The sequence below is a fragment of the Conger conger genome, chromosome 5 (genome assembly GCF_963514075.1).
Source record: "Conger conger chromosome 5, fConCon1.1, whole genome shotgun sequence".
In the NCBI taxonomy this organism is placed as follows: Eukaryota; Metazoa; Chordata; class Actinopteri; order Anguilliformes; family Congridae; genus Conger; species Conger conger.
Genome location: NC_083764.1, coordinates 15,606,286 through 15,628,584, shown reverse-complemented (window position 1 = coordinate 15,628,584; position 22,299 = coordinate 15,606,286). Strand labels below are relative to the sequence as shown.

The window sequence follows — 22,299 nt, the reverse complement described above, 5'->3', positions numbered from 1 at the left end:
ATTTCTAGACAACAACGTACAAATAAAGTGATTTAAAGGTGCCATACTCAATCTTACATTGATTATGAGTGCAAGTAAATTATAAATATTAGCATTTAAAAGTGTATTTATTCAGACATCAAATATAGCAAAACATAATAATTTTGCTATATCTGGATCCCATTGTTTATGCCATGGGCCACAGTTCAAAAATACATCTGAGGGTAAAGTTTTCCATTGATTTCAAATGAAAGGTTGTAACCCATTCGATGATATTAAATAATATTAATTTGGTTACATATTTTAAGGAAGACGGTATATTCCAATTAAGTAATAACAATGTAAATGCAACATTACACAAACTATTCAAATACGACTTTATCAAAAGACAAAAAGGAAATATTCCACACACAGCATAACAGTCTTTAACCCCTTCAGGCCCAAGAGAACCATATGGCACTCTTAGATAAGGTCTTTTTAGATGTTTCATAATTCACAATACAAACTATGGGGCTTACATTTACTGTATAACTTCTTTCATTCAAGGGAATTAGGCATCAAAGAACAGTGATAACATAAAAGGAAAACAGTTATTAATATTTCAGTATGAGGGAAATGGTTAATAAATCCAATCATTTTTGAGACAAGAGCATTTTTTCATGAAGTCCAAGTGGTCACAAGGGGTTAACCAACTTGCATTCACTGATATACATTAACAAGTTATGTTAAAATGTTGATTTATGTAAAGAAATATAAGTTAACAATAAACTGTTTATTTTAATTGAACTCATATTGGAAGGGGAAAACATACCTGATCTTGTGTATGAGGTATTGAGGCTATCAAAATGCTTCCACTCCCTCTTTGGGCCATAATGTTTAAAAATGTCTTCTGTGCTGAGTTCATTGGTCCCATGGGTTGCTCTAAAAAATGTTGAAAAATGCAGCAACATAGCACATGCCGTGTAATGAGACCACTGAAGTTGTAACTAGAGGGTTTCAGGGATTCTGCTTGGGAAAACTGCTTTTGTACTCCTGAGCAATGCACTTAATCTGAATTGCTTAAGGTCTAGGCATAAAAATTCAGTTAGTCATGTAATTTATGCAAGTTGCCCAGGATAAGACATCTGCTAAGTAAAGAATAAAGCTACAGTGACTGAAAATGATATGGTTAGAGTATTAAGTTATGCAGCAGCTTCCAACATAACAAGGGCGTTAACATCAAATGCAGTCACTCTACTATAAACAAAGCTACCATAAACGCTATATGCAACCTACAATAACTAACAAATATAAATCAAACAGTTACCTTAGAACAGTTCCATCTTCAGCCAGTTTGATCAAGTTTCCATCTTCCAGGTCCACCACCAAGCCCTTAAAACTAAAAAAACATAAATAATAGGCACCTGTTGCCATATGTTATGACTGCTACTTGAAGGAATATACACTAAACCTATGTGGTCATAAGAGACCCCTGCGCACATCTAAATAAATAGTGTTTTCCCCATGAGCCTGCACAATATTTTCAATCTGTCCATCGAATTATCGCTCAGGCTGTCCTGTGGCTGCAATATCCTCTGTAATTTTTGTGGAGGTGCAAGCAACCACCCATAATCTCTGAAAAGCATAAAGGTGCTACTTCTTTTCACACAGCAGTCTGCCAACTGAGCTGGTAAGCCATTGCTCCTGAAGACTGCATGTTTGTAGCTTGTGCAGGCGAGCTGTAGGTGCCAAATCAACAAGGGATGCTACAGCTGCAATGCTGCATCATGAATAGTGGAATAACGTGCAGATTGAAAGTCCTTCTCCGCAGGACTCTCGGCCACAGTTGACACTGGCTGGGATTGCAAATGGCGCCTCCTTGCAACTGGAACCTGTTCACCATCACTATGCCATGCCACCAAAGAGCCCTTCATTCTTTGATTTCTTTGTATGAACAAATACCGTATTTGAGAGATAACCCTACTGGCATTTCTCTAGCAATGACCATTGAGACCATTTGCATTGTTTTTTTTTTCCTTTTTTTTAATTTTATTTTATTTTTTAAATTTTTTAAATTTTTCCCTTTTTCTCCCAATTTGGTAGCCAATTGTACCTCGTCTGATTCAATTGGAGGTAGTCGTATTAGATGTACCGCCCATACCCCGTCCCTCGGCGGCCCAAATGAGAGGGACATGCCTTCTTCAAGCCGTCTCGTCTCGTGCCCGTTGCCGTGATTCCGAGGCGCCCGAGGTGCTTATTGTGCGGCGATCTAATAACCCTGCCAAGTCCCTCCCTCTGGAGCAGCGAGCCAATTATTGCTGCCCCACGTGAGCCCGCCAAACGTGAGCCGAGAATCAAACCCCGGTCCCCGGTGTGCAACTGCAGCAAACTGCAACTGCAAGTCTGCTGCGTCTTAGCCTGTTGCGCCACCGCGGCTCCTGACCATTTGCATTGTTTAATTTAATTTCTATATACAGTGGTGTGAAAAAGTGTTTGCCCCCTTCCTGATTTCTTATTTTTTTTGCATGTTCGTCACATGTTTCAGATCATCAAACAAATTTAAATATTAGTCAAAGACAACACAAGTAAACACAAAATGCAGTTTTTAAATGAAGGTTTTTATTATTAAGGGAGAAAAAACATTCAAACCTACATGGCCCTGTGTGAAAAAGTGATTGCCCCCCCTGTTTAAAACATAACGTAACTGTGGTTTATCAAACCTGAGTTCAATTTCTCTAGCCACACCCAGGCCTGATTACTGCCACACCTGTTCTCAATCAAGAAATCACTTAAATAGGACCTGCCTGACAAAGTGAAGTAGACCAAATGATCCTCAAAAGCTAGACGTCATGCCGAGATCTAAAGAAATTCAGGAACAAATGAGAAAGAAAGTAATTGAGAAGTATCAGTCTGGAAAAGGTTATAAAGCCATTTCTAAAGCTTTGGGACTCCAGCGAACCACAGTGAGAGCCATTATCCACAAATGGCGAAAACATGGAACAGTGGTGAACCTTCCCAGGAGTGGCCGGCCGACCAAAATTACCCCAAGAGTGCAGCGACGACTCATCCAAGAGGTCACAAAAGACCCCACAACAACATCCAAAGAACTGCAGGCCTCACTTGCCTCAGTTAAGGTCAGTGTTCATGACTCCACCATAAGAAAGAGACTGGGCAAAAATGGCCTGCATGGCAGAGTTCCAAGACGAAAACCACTGCTGAGCAAAAAGAACATTAAGGCTCATCTCAATTTTTCCAGAAAACATCTTGATGTTCCCCAAGACTTTTGGGAAAATACTCTGACGAGACAAAAGTTGAACTTTTTGGAAGGTGTGTGTCCCATTACATCTGGCATAAAAGTAACACCGCATTCCAGAAAAAGAACATCATACCAACAGTAAAATATGGTGGTGGTAGTGTGATGGTCTGAGGCTGTTTTGCTGCTTCAGGACCTGGAAGACTTGCTGTGATAAATGGAACCATGAATTCTGCTGTCTACCAAAAAATCCTGAAGGAGAATGTCCGGCCATCTGTTCGTGACCTCAAGCTGAAACAAACTTGGGTTCTGCAGCAGGACAATGATCCAAAACACGCCAGCAAGTCCACCTCTGAATGGCTGAAGAAAAACAAAATGAAGACTTTGGAGTGGCTAGTCAAAGTCCTGACCTGAATCCTATTGAGATGCTGTGGCATGACCTTAAAGCGGTTCATGCTCGAAAACACTCAAATGTGGCTGAATTACAACAATTCTGCAAAGATGAGTAGGCCAAAATTCCTCCACAGCGCTGTAAGAGACTCATTGCAAGTTATCGCAAACGCTTGATTGCAGTTGTTGCTGCTAAGGGTGGCCCAACCAGTTATTAGGTTTAGGGGGCAATCACTTTTTCACACAGGGCCATGTAGGTTTGGATTTTTTTTTCTCCCTTAATAATAAAAACCTTCATTTAAAAACTGCATTTTGTGTTTACTTGTGTTGTCTTTGACTAATATTTAAATTTGTTTGATGATCTGAAACATTTAAGTGTGACAAACATGCAAAAAAATAAGAAATCAGGAAGGGGGCAAACACTTTTTCACACCACTGTATTAAAACCTTGGTTACTGGAGGGACAACCGTTCCTGCCTTGTGTGGAAATGTATGCATGGGAACCTATGGAAGAAACGAGTGTTGCGAGCGTGGAGATGCATAGTTTGCGTGACACATACTTCCAGCAGTGACGCTGAAGAGATTGAGCGGCATAAATACAAGAGGCGTTATTTGCAGTATAATATTACTGTGGCCGACAACAGCTTATTGTCTCTCTTCAGTTATTGTATTTGTCCTGTTATTATCCTTGTTTTCTCTTACTATCTCGGCCTTCTGTTTACTTAAATATTCTGTTGTCGTCGGTATCTTCTCATGAATGGATGTGCTCATAAGGAAACTCATGCTGCTGTGTTTTGGAGCGTGTCCTCATGTTATTAAGTATAGAATAGGCCTGTTATGACCACCAGTCACCATGGGTGGCCGCTAAATCCACCAAAACAGAGGAAATTGTAGATATCTATGTAATATCTTGAATATTCCCCAATGCACAATGAAGACTTACCAGAAATCCCAAGAGGCAGGAGTCAAAGTCAGCAGGTCCTTGTCATAGTTCTTGTGTTCCACAAAATACCTGGCAAAACTCTCATAGATCAGCTGCAAAGGAAGACATCAAGTATAATTTGGAAGAGAGCATTGTGAAAAATGAGTCACCCTGGTGTAAACTCCAGCTACCAGCCCAAGATGGAATCTAGCTGAAACCGGCTTCTGCTCCAGCTGTATACCATCTTGAATATGGTGATGGTCTGTTGTCTGTACCACACTGGCCCACCAGCTGTCTTGCCAGCATCTTGTTGCCAGCCTGTACATCTCCAAACCAGCTTTTAACCTGGTGGACCAGAATAAAACCAGGCTAGAACCAAGCTGGAATTTCCACCAGGGTATAGACAAAAAAAGTTACACAGCAGCCAAACTGTCTTCATGCAATTCTATAAACTGGTAACCCGATATCAAGATATTTTCCAGCGCGCATGATATACCAGATCTTGTGGAAGCCATCCCATTGCACATTGACAAGGAACAAGCTATAATTTCTGAACTGTACATGACATGCGATTTACTACTGCCAATGCGAGATATGTTGCTAACCATTTTGTCTACGATTGCATTCCTATACACGAAGCAGTTGCGAATTTGAAAAGTGCTTTAAAAAATCTATTCTTCATAGTATCTCGTTCGTCATCAGATATCCAAACGGGGCCTATCACTGTGCAGCATCAGCAATGTTGCCTCAACCGTCAGCGCACAATCCACCAGCTAACCTTTGCAACGTAAGTTAGCTGTCTGTAGTGATCTCTGCATTGCATGCAGCGCGCAACATGCTAACTTAGCTATGATTACGAAAGCAAGACAGCTAGCTATAGACAGCACGAGCACTAACTATATAGCTGATAACCGATGTATAGATGATTAACATAGAAGTGGATTGAAGTACACATACAATTTTAAAGCTAGCGAGCAGCACTACCTCGTCTTGTATATATTTTAAGTGTTTTACAGAACTGGAACATAAGGCTAATGACACATTCTCATCAGAACTCACCCTGGAGGTTTCCTTTAAATGATAGCGACAGAGAGTGTGGTCCAAATCAAAACCAATAACATCACAGTCTGACAGAGAGAAGTGCTCGCTCATTGTGTCAGGTTAGCGGCGAAATTAACACGTTAGGTATCTGAACTTGCACGCCGTGGAAGGACCTGTATGTGACAATGTCACAGAGACTGCTACAATCAGGGTACCCGCAGCCTCCAATACATTCGTCTGTACGGCAACACGTGGGGTGGCTCTACATACACAGCGAAGCACCGTTACAATAGCACGTCTGAGTTCGTTTTCACTTGAAATGTTCAGGCTAAAATTTAGCTGCTACTTTGTATTACCGATAGACATATATTTAGATGTCTATCTTGCAGGCCTTTGACATATTACGGATGATAATTTGGAATGGGAAAATCTCGTAATTTAAGTAACTTCCGGGTGATAGTACCGTAGTGCAGTAGACCGATGCGCACCAGATACCGTAGTATACCATACCTACTGAAAAACATACTTCAGGTAGCGTGTCGCACAGTTATTCCCCAAGTTTATTGAAATGTTGGCAGAATATATTATACTCTGCAGTCCCCCTGGCGTGTTTGTGAATCCAATTTATGACTGTGGAATTGTGTTCAAGTTGTATACATATTGTGAACTTATTCTTGAAATTATTGTATGTATACTTGCTGCAATAAAGTAATAATAATAAAAAACGAATTTAAAAAAAAAAAAAAAAAAAATATATATATATATATATATATATATATATATATATATATATATATATATATTATACTCTCCAAATCTTTATTTTTAAGTACCTGCCAGCACAACCGCATGTGCTATGAAGTACTACTTCAGAGATATGTGTTTGATTGACTGCGTGAGTGTCTTAAAAACAACAAATTGTTCATGTTACTGTTACCTTACTTTTGACAGGCACTGTATGTACAGGGCTTAAAGACTTACTGAAGATCTGTGGAGAGATCTCAAACATGCCGTAGGTATGGTGCCTGAGCAAGGAGGTCGAGGGAATATTTATGAGCTAGAGGTGTTCTGCCAGGAAGAATGGGGGAAAATTCCAAAAGCAAGAAATTAAATAACTTTTCCACAGGGCCTTTTTCCTTTTTTATTATTTTAATAAGAAGTAACCTCCTGTTCCACCTTATCCCAAAGCTGCTTTGTTGGAATTGCACCCATACCATTACACCACCAATAGCAGCTGGCACCGTTGATCCATGGATCCTTGCTTTTAACATCAAATTCTGACACTACCATCTTCAAGTTGCAGCAGAAAATCGATATTCATCATAGCAGGTGATATTTTTCCAATCTTTAATTGTCCAGTTTTGGTAATCATGTGCCCAAACTAGAATCATCTCCCTGTTCTTAGCCAACTCCAGCATGGCGTTTTGCCCGTCTACTTCAAGGTTCGATGTGATTTCAGTGATGTCTTTCTACACACCACTGTTGTAAACAGCTGATTCTGTATTTCAGAATTTTGGGCCTTTGTTCGTTCGAATGAGTCTGCCTATATTGTCCTCTCCTCTTTCATTAACACGGTATTTTCGGCCACATAAGCGTTTTGGCCTATTATGGGTCACATGATACGACACTGATCTGCTAAAGCGCAATGTTGAAATGTATCCATAATTGCAGCAAACCGCTAGGGTTTTTTGGGATTAAATCTATTTTTGTAAGCCTTGAAAACACCAGTTCAGGAGTGTTGATTGCGTCCTGCATGAAACCACTTTGAGCCTTTTGCTAATTGAGTTAAGAGTACCACTGTAGCTGATTTTTCTTCCTTTCTGTTCGAACTTAAGTCAAGTCTGAAAGTCGTATATGCCTAGTAGATCAGCATACGACAAACGCATGCCTATGTTTAAGCATTTTCAATACTTATTTGCCATCTAATATTTTGTGCTACTGAATAAAATTTTCAAGGAGCATTTAAGGGACATTTCATACTCAAACACAAGCTGTCTGTGAACTTGACGTAACTGTTTTTATCAGCACGTCAGGAATGCAAAACAGGTATTTCAAGGCGTGCGACGCAACAGTTAACGCCGTCGCTAGGCGGGTTATGTTGAGAGTATACAGGTGCAGGTGACTGTAGAGTGCGTTCTCCAGGAAATGCAGTAGTATTTGCTAACCAGGCGAAATATAACGCCTTCATTTTACTACGGGCCAAGGAGTGTTCTCATAACTTTTTTTCCACTTAGGCCTTTTAGCAAGTGTTTCGGGAATGGACTGGATGGAACATTGTGACTTGAATCCAAGCATTACATTTACAAATCCTGAGTACTTTGAATAGATTATTAGCTAGCAACTGATGGATATACCATACCGTTTTTCCTAACGTTATTGTTTTACGGCATTACTTCATGTAATCAACGCCGAATCAGAATGGACATCAGGGACGTCAGAAAATGGTGCGACACATGTGTGCAGACTGTTTTTCCGTGTCTAAAAACTTCTGCATCCGTCGACGAGAGAGTCAATGATAAGAAGCCAGACATAGTCATTATAAATCCTCATGTGGGGGAGACACCGTCACGGCCACTACCGCCAGTGCCCGCGAAGAACCCGCTATACATCTACATCGCCTTGTACGACTACACTGCTCGGACTGAGAATGATTTGAGTTTTAGGGCCGGGGACAAGCTCGAAGCTCTGGATAAAAGTGCCGGAGAATGGTGGTTAGCCAAAGCACTCACTGGAATCTCTGCAAACGAACAGGGATACATTCCGGCGAATTATGTGGCACCCGTGGAGAGTTTGGACGCCGAGCCGTGAGTACCCTTCTATATCTATTCAAAATCATTCCTATGTTTGGATACAAACAAATCTTTCTTCTCCTGCGAAAACCATTTTTACGTTTGTATAAGTTTATAGCGCATAATATTTTTTGATAAACGTTTTGAAAAATTGGTCCATTTTATTTATTTCGAATAGATTTTTCTCAGTAGAATCAAAAAAGGACAGTTTGCATATAACGACTGTGATTTCCTCATTCCACTCAGTGCTAATGTAGGCTACTTAGTTGACAGTTTTAGATTTAATGGCTATAACTACATTTTCATACTTGCTTGAAAGCAGCATAAAATGGATAGTTCAGTAATTTTGAGGAATTTATGTAACTACTGTTTGTCTCACACTTAAGTAACAGGAATAATTAATCGCGGAACTAAAGTTTGGTTAATGATTAAAAGCATGGTTTAAGAGAAGGAGTTTAAAGTTCATAGGAATAGGGTAGGAAGTAATTTATAGGAATTCCACTAGAAAGCACAAAGCACACAAGCCTAAACAAAAAAACTGTATGTAGCTTAATCAGATACCCCATTTTAGTTGACATTTACCCAGACGAATCATGTGATCAAAACTCGAAGGAGAGAACCACAGTAAATATGTAAAGAAACCAGTCTGACCGGGTAGCTATATGTGGCCACCTGTTCTGCCAAAATCAAGCACAATGAATTTCTGAAGTGTAAAGTTTTTTTTTTTAAAGCTACAGTAGTTGGTCAGAATAGAACAACCTTACCCATGTTTCCAACGCATATTTTATACATGTTTTAAAAACTATTTTACAGAATATATGGCCTGAGAATTGCATGTTTGGTTTAGAAGAAGTTTGCACATCTGTGGATGCTAACTCCAATGAAATCCACCCTGCTGAGAACAAAATAAAAGGAACTGCCAAGTGTGAAGTCTTATCTATGCTTCAGCTTTTAATTGACGTTTGAGATTATACTGATCAAGGACCAAGCATTGAATTGAATCAAATCTAATTTCTGGATTTTTATATGTGATGGTTACAGGGTGCTTTTCAAAGCATACATGGAGGGAAAAGAAGTGAGAAAATAAGAAGCCGGGATCTAATATTAAAATGAGGATCACTGCAAAGCCTTGATTTATTTATTTTTATCCTGTTTGATTGACAAGTCCTAAAATTAAGCTGAGCACACCCAGGTTTTTCTGAGCCAAGGTCTGTGTGGAGTACTGCTAGGGTGCAAGACATAACTGTGAGTTCTGAGCCTTTTCTCTAAAACGTCTCCACAAATCATGATTTTTTTATTTATTTATTGATTACAGATGGTATTTTCCAGACACAAAGAGGGCGGATGCCGAGAAGATGCTGATTTCTGAAGGAAACAAGCACGGAGCATTTCTCATCAGGCAGTGTGAAAGCCAGAGAGGAGAGCTATCTCTCTCTGGTAAATCCCCACACTCGATGCTCTGGGTTTTTTATATTTTAAATAGGTGAAACTCTTGCAGGTTTCTGGCTGTTCACACCTATCAAAAGCATGACCTACATTAGGTTGACCCTGTTACACAAATAAAAACAAAGACAGAAGGTGGTGTGTGCCTTGAAGGCCAAAATCTTGGTCCAAATGCTGTTGTATGGGGTACCTTTATACTTTATTTCATTATGTGTGTTGTCACAAGATTTTAAAAGTGGTTTTTGGAGCTATAGTTTTCCGACAGTATGTGAGTTTGTTGGCTTGCAAAGAATTCTAGGCTCTTGGTTGCATGCAATAGTATTTCCTCCTTCTGATAAACTCACACCCATAGCTTTAAACTTGTTCTGATAAAGTACTGTGTTACTAAGTTACTAATGAAGGACAAAAAGTCATAAATCAGAACAAAGGACACCTCTGCTCTCATAAAAGAAAAGTGTGTGTTGAGATAACCGCTGAAGACTAATTTTGATAACTGCCTTTTCATTCTGTTCTATGGTATATTGTACGATGTATCAATGTATAATGTCAGTATGAATTGCATACTTTCAGTATTTATATCATTCCAATTGTATTTTAAATGAGTAGAACAGAATAGGTATTTAATTTGACTATTATCCATTCTTATTTTGAGTAATCTTGTCATAATGAATTTACATAGTAGGCTATTTTTGTGTTATGAATGAATGAATGAATGAATAGTTGTTATTCTAGCTAATGATGACCAGAAAAACTAGTGTTTGGGAAAAAGTATAAATAAAATGTCCAAAATGTCCATGTTATCTGATGCTGCTGCAAATCTGGCCAGGTATTTTATCAGGTACTGTACTGAATCCTGGCACTGAAGCTCAGGGGTGCTTTTGAACTTTGACAAAGGTTTCTGCACATAAAGCACTGAACATTTACCTTCCTCGTTAAATGCCTTAAGTCAACGTTCTGCACTTTCAACTTCTCCCTCTCTGGTGCCTCATACTAATTCAGTTCCCACAAAGTGACTCTGAAATCTGCCATTCCTGTGCTATAATTCATTTTAAATGCATTGATATTTATTTTTTTGGTTGCCTTTTTACCGAAAGAGACTTATATGGTCATTAAAGCAAACGACACAAAGAGAATATAACTAGGATAACAAGGTGTACAGGAGTACATGAAGTGCCAGAACAGAATACGTTATTCAGTACAAAGCTCAGATCAGACTTCCAATATGCAGGTTTGTGAAATAAAGGACATGCTATTAAATTAAATTAGCTTAAACAAAGGGAAGTCATTTAGTATAGTATACCTTTTTGACATTTTAATGAATGAATTCACTAATGTGTGTGTGTGTTTTTTTTTTTTCAGTATTGGACAACGGAGTAGTTAAACATTACAAATTGCGGAAACTTGAGCCAGGAGGTTATTTTGTGTCCCGAACAAGAAGTTTTGAGACTCTAAAGGAACTTGTAGAGCACTATTCGAAAACCGAAGATGGTCTATGTGTGCGTCTTCGTGAACCATGTAAGAAGGTATGAAATAATTGAACTTGTTTGCCTATGTGCTTTATCGACTGTGGTACTGTATGTGCAATCAGTGAGACAGGCCAGATGCAGTATTATGTTTCTGTTTAGCTGTTGTTTGTTGAGAACTTGAGATGTGTTATGTCATAGTATTTAGGGAGTAATGCAGAGCAAAACCATAGCCAGTAAAGCCAAATTCTTTTTTTTTATGCAGAAGAGTTTGGACATAAATACCGTAAAATATTTAGTTGAAAATATATCATATGCATAAATATTTATTTGGGATCATTTTTAAAGTGAACTCTGCTGTTGGTTTCATAATTCAACTGAATGATATCACGACAATCTGAAAAAGTTTAAAGGCATTACTTAAAACCGAGAAACTGATAAATTCTGATAGATCCACAAGTGGTCTGCCGGGATAAGTTTAGCATAGAATGCAACGTAGCCATTAGAACCATCCAGTAACCTTGAAGGTGGACCATACTTCCACTGACAAGTGTGTTTGCAGTACGAGATTAGAGGATTTGATTTGTGCTGAGAAGGACCCTGACCTTCCTCCGGTCCGCTCTGCAGCTGGAAGCGCCCCAGACCCACGGCCTGTCCTACAATACGGTGGACCAGTGGGAGATCGACCGCAACTCCATCAGGCTGCTCAGGAAGCTGGGTGCAGGGCAGTTCGGGGAGGTCCACGAGGGACTGTGGAACGGCACCACCGCCGTGGCAGTGAAGACTCTGAAACCCGGTAAACACGCCTGGCTCTCCTTCACCAGTAAAACCGAAGAGCATTCGGGTTTGTGCTAGTGACAGTCCCACTGTTCAAATTTTTTCATCAGTTATTGGTCAGTTGATTGGGTTAATTGAAAAAATAATAATTAGAAAAAATCGGAAGTGGATTGACTACTGCTTTCTAAATGTTTTTCAGCTATAGGTTTCTAATGTTTCTAAAAGATGATAGGTCTTTGGAAGATTTTGGAAGGTACAGTACATACTGTAGTTCAGTTAGAGAATAATGAAATTCAACCATTAGAATTGACCAATTACCTGGAAGGTGAACAGACTGCCTCCTACAGTACATTCTGCACATGGACATACTGATTTTATGTCATTGTTTTGTACTTTTGCTACGCGTCATTCAGACCCCTTTACTTTTTGCACACTTTATTCTGTTGTAGACTTCATTTTAAATGGATATAATTGCCATTTTCCCCTTCAATCTACACTCAATAATAATTTTTGCTAATTTATTGAAAATCAAAAACTGAAATCCCTCATTTACATAAGTATTCAGACCCTTTGCTGTGGCACTCCAAATTGTGGTTAGATGCATCCTGTTTGCTTTATCCTTGAGATGTGTCCAGAACTTGATTGAAGTCCACCTTTGGCAAATTGAATTGATTGGACATAGTTTAGAAAGGTACACACCTATGTATATAAGGTCCCACAATTCACACTGTCAGGACAAAAACCAAGCCATGAAGTCCAAGGATCTCTCAGTAGATATTTTAGTAGCCTAAAATTGTGGCACGGCATAGGTCATTTATTGAGCTTTGAGTGTTCCCAGGAGCACAGTGGCCATAATAATGTTAAAATTGAAGAGGTTTGGAACCACCAGGACTTTTCCTAGAGTTGGCCGCCCGGTCATACTGATTAACCGGGCAAGAAGGGCCTTGGCCAGGGAAGTAACCCAAGAACCCAACAATCACTCTAACAGAGCTTCAGAAGTACTCGTCCTTCCGGCAGGTTCTCCCATCTCAGCAGTACTCCATCAATCGGGCCTTTATGGTAGAGACAGAAGCCACACATATGACAGCCTGCTTGAAGTTTGCCAAATGGCATTTAAAGTATGAGGAAAAAGATTCTCTTGTCTGATGAAACAATAATCTTTGGGCAGAATGCCAAAACTATGTCTAGCACCAGGCACTGCTCATCACCTGGCTAATACCATCCCTAAGGTGAAGCATGGTTGTGGCAACATCGTGCTACAGGGGTGCTTTTTGGCAGCAGGGAGACTGGTCAGATTTGAGGGAAGGATGAATGCAGCCCAATCCAGAGAGGTCCTTGAAGAAAACCTGCTCCAGAGTGCACCAACCTCAGACTGGGGTGATGGTTCAGCTTTCAGCATGACAATAACCCAAAGCATACAGCCAAGACAATGCTGGAGTGGCTTCAGGACAAATCTCTAACTATCCTTGAGTGTCCCGGCCAAAGCCCAGATTAAAACCCCATAGAACATCTGTGGAGAGACCTGAAGATGTATAAACCTGAAAATTGTATACAATTTCTGTTGTTCTCACTTTGTCATTATTGGTTATTTAGTGTAGATTGATGTACAAAAATGGCACTTTTATCCATTTAAAATTAAATCTACAATACAGTAAAAAAAAGTATGAATACGTACTGAAGCCACTGTATATTATGAATATTGTTGAGGTTACTACTAACTGCAAGAATAATAGTATTGTTGTTGTGTTCTTTGTATTATTAGGTACTATGGACCCTCTGGACTTCCTCCGGGAGGCTCAGATCATGAAGACACTACGGCACCCGAAACTGATCCAGCTGTACGCCGTGTGCACTTTGCAGGAGCCTATCTACATCATCACCGAGCTCATGAGAAACGGAAGCCTGCTGGAGTACCTCCAGAGTAAGCACACCCACCCGAAATGTTTCAAGCTCCGACCGCCTCATGACTATCATTAGCACTGACACAACACAGACCCATTCCTCCCACGCAGTGTGGAATCATGGCTACGCCAACCCCGATACAAATGTCATCTCCAACTGCCTTCCCGACAGCTGCTTTTGTGCTAGCGAGAGGCAACCATTTGTAAAACTTGATTTTTGTTCAAGGAAATTAAATGTACGTGAAATGCAAATAATTACAGCCGTGACACATGACTCATTGTTAGGGTGAGGTAAGAAACAAGGAATGAGCTTATTGAAACATCTCATTTCCTTTAAAATAATTTTTTATTAAGTATATTTTTCATATTATTATTCTGATTTATTATTATTATTATTATTATTATTATTATTATTATTATTATTATTATTCTGATTTTCCCAAACAATGCTGCCTGTTTATTTTGCTTTAAAGTTCTGACAAATCTTCGGCCACCATTCCGTTTGTCATTTCACTGTAATAATAATTGCATTTCAATTGACAGTTTTCATATTTATTATTCACTATTTGTTATTGTATATTTTGACGGATGTGTGAAATATGTTATTTTTTCTGGTTACACACAGAAATTTACCCTGCCATTAGTGCTGAAGTCAAGGCTTCATCCATAACCTTGTAAAAATGAAGAAAAAAAGAAAAAGAAAAGGATTTTGAACAGAAATAAAAAAAAGGTCACAAACCCAGAATAGTTATAGATGAATTTTGTGGAAAATAAGTAATTGTAGAAATGTGGAGTGAGGAAGAAATTATTATATTGGATTGGGACAGACACCAATATGAAAATGACTCTGCCAAGGTTTGCACTGTACCTAACCTTGTGTCTAACCATGTCTAGGAAGTTGTGCGTTCACCTCAATGACATCATGGAAAAATGATAAGATTCAGTCGTAGGAGTGGTGAAGTTCAGCAGAAAGCTTAATCTTTATGGCTCGATGGCTACCGGGGGTACCGGATGTGTCATCCTCTGCCTCTTCTTCAGACTAAATGCCATGACGAAGCATCAGATTACTGAACAGCCATGGCAATGCCATTCATTCTTTGTAGATTATGGTGTATGTGTAAGTGTATGTGTGTGTGTGTGTGTGTGTGTGTGTGTGTGTGTGTGTGTGTGTGTGTGTGTGTGTGTGTGTGCGGTTGTCAGGCAGCCAGTGCTGTTTTTGGCATGTTGGTACCCACTAGCAACTGCTGAATTATTTTGAGATCCTGCTGTATGAAAGTCAGTTTGTCATTGCTTGTCAGAGAGATGGTCATTTTGAGAGGTCAAACGGCTCTTCGTGGCCCTGAGATATTCCACTCTCATCATTCATATTTCACAAGCTGACCTTCAAGAGCGACACAAAGCAGAAAGTTTCATCTTGATACAGTATGTCTCATTGGAACAGAATCCATTTCTCCTTGTCCAGTGGGACCTTGAATTGTGAAATATGTAATGCCCTTCTAGGGTCAGTAAATCAGCAAATTGATTAGAATAAATGTTATTTGGTTATATGGTAATATGGTAATATGTTCAAATATAAAAAAACTAGATGTTTCTGGTTGGGCACTGCACTTGTCAGCTGAGTGAATTGCACTAGGCAGACAAGTGCAAGTGCGGTCTGTGCTTGGCATGGTGTTTATTTTTCGAGTACTCGTTGGCTTTTTTTCAGATAACTTGCTTCAAAAGAAATCACAGTGCTTACACCTGCTTCGTTAAGAGACTGGTCCATAAAATAGACAGGCAAGAAAGGAGACGTCAAACTACTGCGGTACTTAATACGTATGCTTTAATACATGCAGATAATTTAATTGTGAGCATGACCGCAGTATGCCTTCCTAACCAAGGTTTTTTAGTGGAGTACCATTTCATTGGCTAGAGAACATTGAGGAGCTTACAGAACATATTTCCATCATGCAGAAGACAAGGGAGCCAAGCTGCGTGTCCCAGAACTGTTAGAATTAGCTGCCCAAGTGGCTGCTGGGATGGCATACCTCGAGCTGCAGAACTACATCCACAGAGACCTGGCGGCCAGGAACGTGCTGGTTGGGGACAACAACACCTGCAAGGTGGCGGACTTCGGGCTGGCCAGAGTGTTCAAGGTGAGGACGAAATGACCCAAGACAAAATGGTAGATTTTTGCGACAGATATAATTACACTCAAAGTTTTTATTACTCCCAAATTAAATGTCCCTTCTCGAAATGTAATAATTTCAAATCTTCTTGAGCGAGACTTGCATTGCTTACAGAATTACAGTATTACAGAATACCGACTGTTGTGGGGAATTAAATGTGTCATTTATTTAAAATAAAATAATATTTTTCAACATTTTCACTGCCCATTTACCTCATAAGTATCATGTTTTGCTGATTTATTAGAATCTCTCGGTTTTGATCTTACACGGTGTTAGAATACGTTTTTCTGCACATCGGGCGGCCAGTGTTGTTGTGGGTCTGTAGGCTCCCCATTGCAACTGAGTTCCCGTTGTCTGAAAGTGAAATGGCTGTTCATAGGCCTGAGAATGTGAGCTCTCATCATTCATATTTAACCAGCTGACCTTACACAGTAACAAGGTCAAGGTTACTTAATTCAAGCCTCATTTTGCACAATGTGTGCGGAATACACTTCCTATTTACCTGTAGGACCTTGAATTCTCACATATGGAATGGCCTTCTAAGGACCCCTTTCTGTGGGGAAGTGTATTATAAGGCACGTTATATAGATATGTTAGAAAGCATTAAAAAGTGAATGCATCCAAATGGACAACTCAAATAACGAAGTTCTAAACTGAAACTCAATTTGTAGCAGCTTGGTTCCTTATAAAGGAGTTGGCACATAACTACAGTATGTCATTTTTAAAATTCTCTACTTAAAGATAAAGTTAAGCAGTAAGCTTAAACCCTCGCCTCACATAAATTGTAGTCACCATTGCTGTTAATGCATTTCACTGGGGATTAACACTCAAATTTTTCTGGTGAGGACAATTGATGAGACTGGACAGAGAAGGAGAGGTCTCCCACACTTGGTTTTCCACCCACATGTTACAAAGTAAGGTACTGTTGTCGCTAAAGCAGTGGCATCTTGAAACAGGTTACGTGAAGCTCCTATAGCTTGCTCTGTCGGGAAAGTCTGGGCAGCCTGTAGCCTAGTGGCTAAGGTGCATGACTGGGACCCAGAAAGTTGGTGTTGTGCCATTGAGCAAGACCCTTTGGTTGCTTTGGATGCAGGTGTTCGCTAAATAACAAATTATTATTACTATTAAACCTGTTTTTCTGCATATGACTCAGCATTCAACATGTAGAGGCCTGTGGCTCCTTTGCCATACATTTGTTACTAAGAGGATTCCCTTTCTTTTGAAAAAGGTGTAGTCTTAACACTTGTGATTTCCTTTGGAAAAGATGGAGGATGAGGAAGTGTACTACGTCAAAGAAGGGACCAAGTTCCCGGTGAAGTGGACGGCACCCGAGGCCATCCACGGCAACAAGTTCAGCATCAAGTCCGACGTGTGGTCGTTCGGGATCCTCCTGTACGAGATCATGACCTACGGACAGATGCCATATCCAAGTAAGGAATGCTTTCGCATGTGAGATGGGATGTACACTCAGTGACCACTTTATTAGGTAGACCTGCTTGTTAATGCAAATATTTAATCAGCTAATGATGTGGCAGCAACTGAATGCATAAAAGCATGCAGATGGGTCAAGAGGTTCGGCAGTTTTTCAGACCAAATGTCAGAATGGAGAAGAAATGAGATCTACGTGATTTTGACTGTGGAATGATTGTTGGTGCCAGATGGGGTGGTTTGAGTATCTCAGAAACTGTGATATGCTGGGATTTTCACGTACAACAGTCTCCAGAGTTTCCAGCGAACATCCAGCTGTTGTCAGTGAGTTGTCAGTGTTATGCAGAACAGCATGTCTGAACACACAACATGTCAAACCTCTAAGTGGATGGGCTACAGTAGCAGAAGACCAATAAGTCTAAGAAATAAGTAATAAATACCTAATAAAGTGCTCACTGAGTGTACATACAGTCGTGGAACATTTATAGAATTAAAATGTTTTGTTGCAATAATGCAACACTTGACAAATAAAATTGCTGCCACTTTTAGATGTTGCAGAACATGTTTGGAAAATCACTGCTGGGAAATATGCATCTAAAGTGTATATTTAGATTGTTGCAGTTGTAGAATCCCACCTTACACATTGCATTGCATTTCTATAAGGAGCCTCATTCGGTGGTTGGGGGAGGGTGAGAGGAGAGGAGGCCATATTGTGTCAGTGTTATGCCCTGCAGCTAATTGTAGTTAAGCCTTGTCAAAATGTAGTAATGGAAACATCCTGACATGATAAGCTGAAAAGAACAAAAACATGTCATTTTTACAATTCCTAAGGTAACTTTGGAAAATGTGTTTTTTGTTACAAGAACATGCTAGATTAAATATAATGGTAAGTGACTGTTCACTGGACTGACTTTGTAATAGTGAGTATTTCCTTCAGTAAAAGGAAGATTGGCATCTTCAAGATTAAGCCATGTTTTTTTAATCATCGTCCTTGTTCTTGAACCAGCCATGACCAACTACCAGGTGGTGCAGAAGCTGTCCACCGGATACCGGATGCCCTGTCCTGCTAACTGTCGCGGCGTGATGAGCGATATCATGAACGATTGCTGGAAGGAGAATGAATATGAGAGGCCAACATTTGAGACACTGCAGTGGAGGCTTGAGGACTTCTTTGACACGGAGGTGACTAATTATGACAACGGCCGCTAAGTGCAGGTACATTCTACATGCATCCGATCAAATAACAGAACCAGAAATGTTTTAAAACTGGTACTTGAAGATGCATGTATATTTGACTAATTAACTATTGAACTGAAACATCAAAGGACAAGAATTCCTCCTATTTTCCAGAAGTGTTTTCTAAATGGCTCTAGTGGAATTGTGCAATGAAGAAACCACCAAAGGCAACAAAATGGCTGCCATTCCAGTTATTCTGCTCTGTGGTGTGGAATGGAAAGGAACAATAAATAGACTGCAGTAGGGTGTGATCTGTTCCAGGAACAGAGCGGTGCCTCGCCCTCATCGCAGCTAAACGCATGTTTGCATGAGCTGCTTACTGTGATTATGTTGTTAATGTGAAGATTGCCATTGCTATAGCAGTTTCTTCAATACTGTAATGTCTGCACCGAGTCTAGTATCAGTAGGCCTTCAGGTAACATGGACTTGTGTAAGAATGGCAGTGTTGCGGTCAACATGTTTGCAGTTTTTTCTGTTGGCATTCACACTCTCTTACAGTAAACTAAGGGCGTAGTTTGTGCTCAGTGTCAAGTAGTTGATTTGAGTCATCCCCGTTCTGCATAAAAAGTGCATTACATTTTCCTGTTTCATATCCTGGAACCTTTTGAGATTCTCATCTAACTGGTTTAAGTCTCCACTAAAGACATACACAATAAATTTCCTTAGTTAAAAATATTTTTGCCTTGCAGCAAGATTATCCAGAATAGGTTTTTATTAAGTTCAAAATGAGCATGTGCATGTACACACTTGCAAAGAGGCTTGGTAGAATAACCAGACAGACTGTAGCACACCAAAATTAACTTCATAATATATCCACCATGCTTTTTCCTCCCCAAATCATAGATGATAACATTCCTGAATATGTTGCTGGACTGAAATATATTTGAAAAATGGATTTAGGTGTGTTCAACTAAATTATAGAATAAACTTTATTTGGATACTGTAAAGTATTTTATCCCTATATATTGAACAATACTACAAGTTTAGTAGAATTTGTTGGTAGCCTATTTAAAATATGAGCTAAAAATGTACATATTTTTATAAAAGATATGAATAGTTAACTATGTATAAATTTACTGTAACATAACAAAATACATGACTCACAGCAAGGAGGTCCTGGGTTCGAATCCCGGTCGGCTTGGGCCTCTCTGTGTGGAGTTTGCATGTTCTCCCCGTGTTTACGTGGGTTTCCTCCGGGTACTCCGGTTTCCTCCCACAGTCCAAAGACATGCAGGATAGGCTGATTAGAGAGTCTAAATTGCCCGTAGTTATGAGTGTGTGAGTGAATGGTGTGTGTGCCCTGCGATGGACTGGCGACCTGTACAGGGTGTATTCCTGCCTTTCACCCAATGTATGTTGGGATAGGCTCCAGCCCCCCTGCGACCCCGTTCAGCTTGCATTGTGTAAAAGCTAAAGATTTCAGTGTTGGCTACTTGTGTCAGTGCTGTAAGAATGATTCCTGTGTTAGAATATATTTTTTTGTATTAAGAGAATATCTGCAGTGGTTGCTAATTCACTTTTAATTAAAGATTGTAACATTTGTATGTGTTGTCTTAATCATTTGCACACAACTGTAAATCATTTGTAAGAATTGTATGGTAATGCTAAACCTTTCATATTTTTGTAGTTTAAAGACAATTAAACTCAAGTGATTATTAACCAGAAGTGATCATTAACCTTTGTCATTTATTTATTTTTTAATGACCATAATCATCACTCCACAGAACATTTTGCATGAATCATGCTCATGTAGTTCTCCTTCTTTACCACATGGTGGTGCTAACACATTCTAAGTTTATAAGTAATTTCTGTCATGGCCTGAGCCTAATTTTAAAATGAACTAATTTTAATAAAGGTACGGCAGGTTATTCTAGGTGTAACAGAATTGGTCCAAATACGCATTTTTAGACCATGATTTCAGAAAACGAAATGTGGTGGGAGAAAAGGAACAATATTAACATGTGAATTCTTTATTTATTTAATCTGAAATGGCATCTCTGCATATGTGCACTGAACAGAATGGACAGTGCTTTATATGCTGTTGTACTTTAATGAATATGAAAGTACATGAATATCTTGGATCACTTTCAGCTACACACAAGTTTTCACCTAAAATGCTTGGTTCTTTCTTTGGGTATAAAAACAGATTAGACTGTGTAGACGGATTTGGATAAGGTGACAAGTTTTGTAAAGATTGTTTTATATGGAAAAAAACCCCCCAGAAGATGATCCAATGTCGTCTTATTGTCAGCGTGGGGCTTGTGTTAGATTGTGTCGTTGCTCCTTGAAAAAGTAACACATTTTTGGAAAGACTACCTCTATCTACACTGATGCATGGAACATAGGACTGGGCATCATGCTTTACAATGCTTTACAAGTTTTGTATTTTCAAATATAAATGTCAATAACAAGCTCTGGATTAAATTTTATGTACAGTGGCATACAATTTCTGTGTGTGTCAGAGAGAGTCTATGGGACCAGAGAGCAATTGGATTTTCAAATGGTTTGACAGTCAAGGAGCTAGAACGTAGCATTTCCCATAATCCTCCTGCTGCTGATTTTTTGGGAAGTTGGGCTGAACCTGTATGAAGTGAAGCGACCAGGAACACAACTCCTGCAACTATTTGTCTCCTGATTTCCCTGGAGTCTACCACTGAGTGGAAAGCTGTTTGGAGATATTACCGGTAACACTTTACTTGAACCCCTCACCATAAAGTTGACATAACACTATCATAAACATTTGTAATTGTAATTGTTTTGGATTCAAATACTTTTCTGCACTCCATTGATCTTGTGCAGTTGAGCTGACCAAGAGGACCAGAAGGAAGGGATTGCACTTTTTGAGAGTATTTCATAGGTCCATATGCCAGACAAGCTCAGCAAATTGTATAAAAGTTTTTGAATCCAAAGCCATTGCGTATTTCACCCAGGTCTGATTATAACTTGATAGCATCCGGTTTCTGCGCATTGAGTTCTATGCAGAACATGCAACAAAGTACCACCAGTAAATAAATGGCAAATACATTGCATATTGCGCAAGTATGACGGTATTCAAAGGCGTTGCATGCTGACCATCAGAAGTCAAGCGAGGAACGTAGCTGTATTCATCTGTATTGCAAATACTGTACTAGAAAGTAAATCATAAATGGAATATGCCTATGAAAATGGAACAAACTTAATTTTAGCAGCTCTGGATCTTCATCCCGACATTACAATGAAAAAGTTTGTGGCTTGAATCCTGGGCTAAGCACCATTGTTTTCTTGAGTATTGATTCTAGCCTGAGATATTTCTGCAAGCACCTTGCCATATGAAGCTATTTTGGAAGCTGTGAAAAGCACACACATTTAAAAGCCAATCTGTTAATGAAATAATTACTTGCTGATGAAATGTGATGGCTAGCTCCTTCCTACTGAAAATTAAGGTGTAAAAGTATGGTAATATTTTAAATGTGAAAATAGGTTCATTATTTCCTAACAACTGCGTTATGGGCAGATCGCAAAACTTTTAAAAATAACAATAGAAGCCACTG

General features: G+C 39.4%; 2 protein-coding genes across 2 annotated transcripts in view; one reads left to right on the top strand and one right to left on the bottom strand.

Annotated features, from left to right (window-relative positions):
- nt5dc1 (5'-nucleotidase domain containing 1) overlaps nucleotides 1-5,965 on the bottom strand; it is a 63,030-nt gene extending 57,065 nt beyond the window's left edge. The window contains exons 1-4 of the mRNA XM_061243119.1: nucleotides 5,583-5,965; nucleotides 4,545-4,636; nucleotides 1,286-1,357; nucleotides 791-900 (exon numbers count right to left, since the gene is read on the bottom strand). Of these exons, the coding sequence (XP_061099103.1) occupies nucleotides 791-900; nucleotides 1,286-1,357; nucleotides 4,545-4,636; nucleotides 5,583-5,675 (367 nt within the window). The 5' untranslated portion in view covers nucleotides 5,676-5,965. The remainder of the gene's footprint in view (nucleotides 1-790; nucleotides 901-1,285; nucleotides 1,358-4,544; nucleotides 4,637-5,582) is intronic.
- A 1,727-nt stretch (nucleotides 5,966-7,692) lies between these two features.
- frk (fyn-related Src family tyrosine kinase) lies at nucleotides 7,693-20,313 on the top strand. The gene is made up of 8 exons (XM_061243118.1): nucleotides 7,693-8,368; nucleotides 9,669-9,790; nucleotides 11,156-11,319; nucleotides 11,887-12,055; nucleotides 13,799-13,957; nucleotides 15,891-16,072; nucleotides 17,370-17,535; nucleotides 18,540-20,313. The coding sequence occupies exons 1-8, from the start codon at nucleotides 7,983-7,985 to the stop codon at nucleotides 18,740-18,742; spliced, it is 1,551 nt and encodes a 516-aa protein (XP_061099102.1). The 5' UTR covers nucleotides 7,693-7,982; the 3' UTR covers nucleotides 18,743-20,313.
- Nucleotides 20,314-22,299: the final 1,986 nt, after the last annotated feature.

Excerpts from the sequence above, each read along its gene's own strand:
- frk (XM_061243118.1), top strand. The coding sequence starts at position 7,983 with ATGGACATCAGGGACGTCAGAAAATGGTGCGACACATGTGTGCAGACT. Across the intron at positions 11,320-11,886 it reads TTCGTGAACCATGTAAGAAG|CTGGAAGCGCCCCAGACCCA; the intron begins GTATGAAATAAT and ends TCCGCTCTGCAG. Across the intron at positions 13,958-15,890 it reads CCTGCTGGAGTACCTCCAGA|AAGACAAGGGAGCCAAGCTG; the intron begins GTAAGCACACCC and ends TCCATCATGCAG.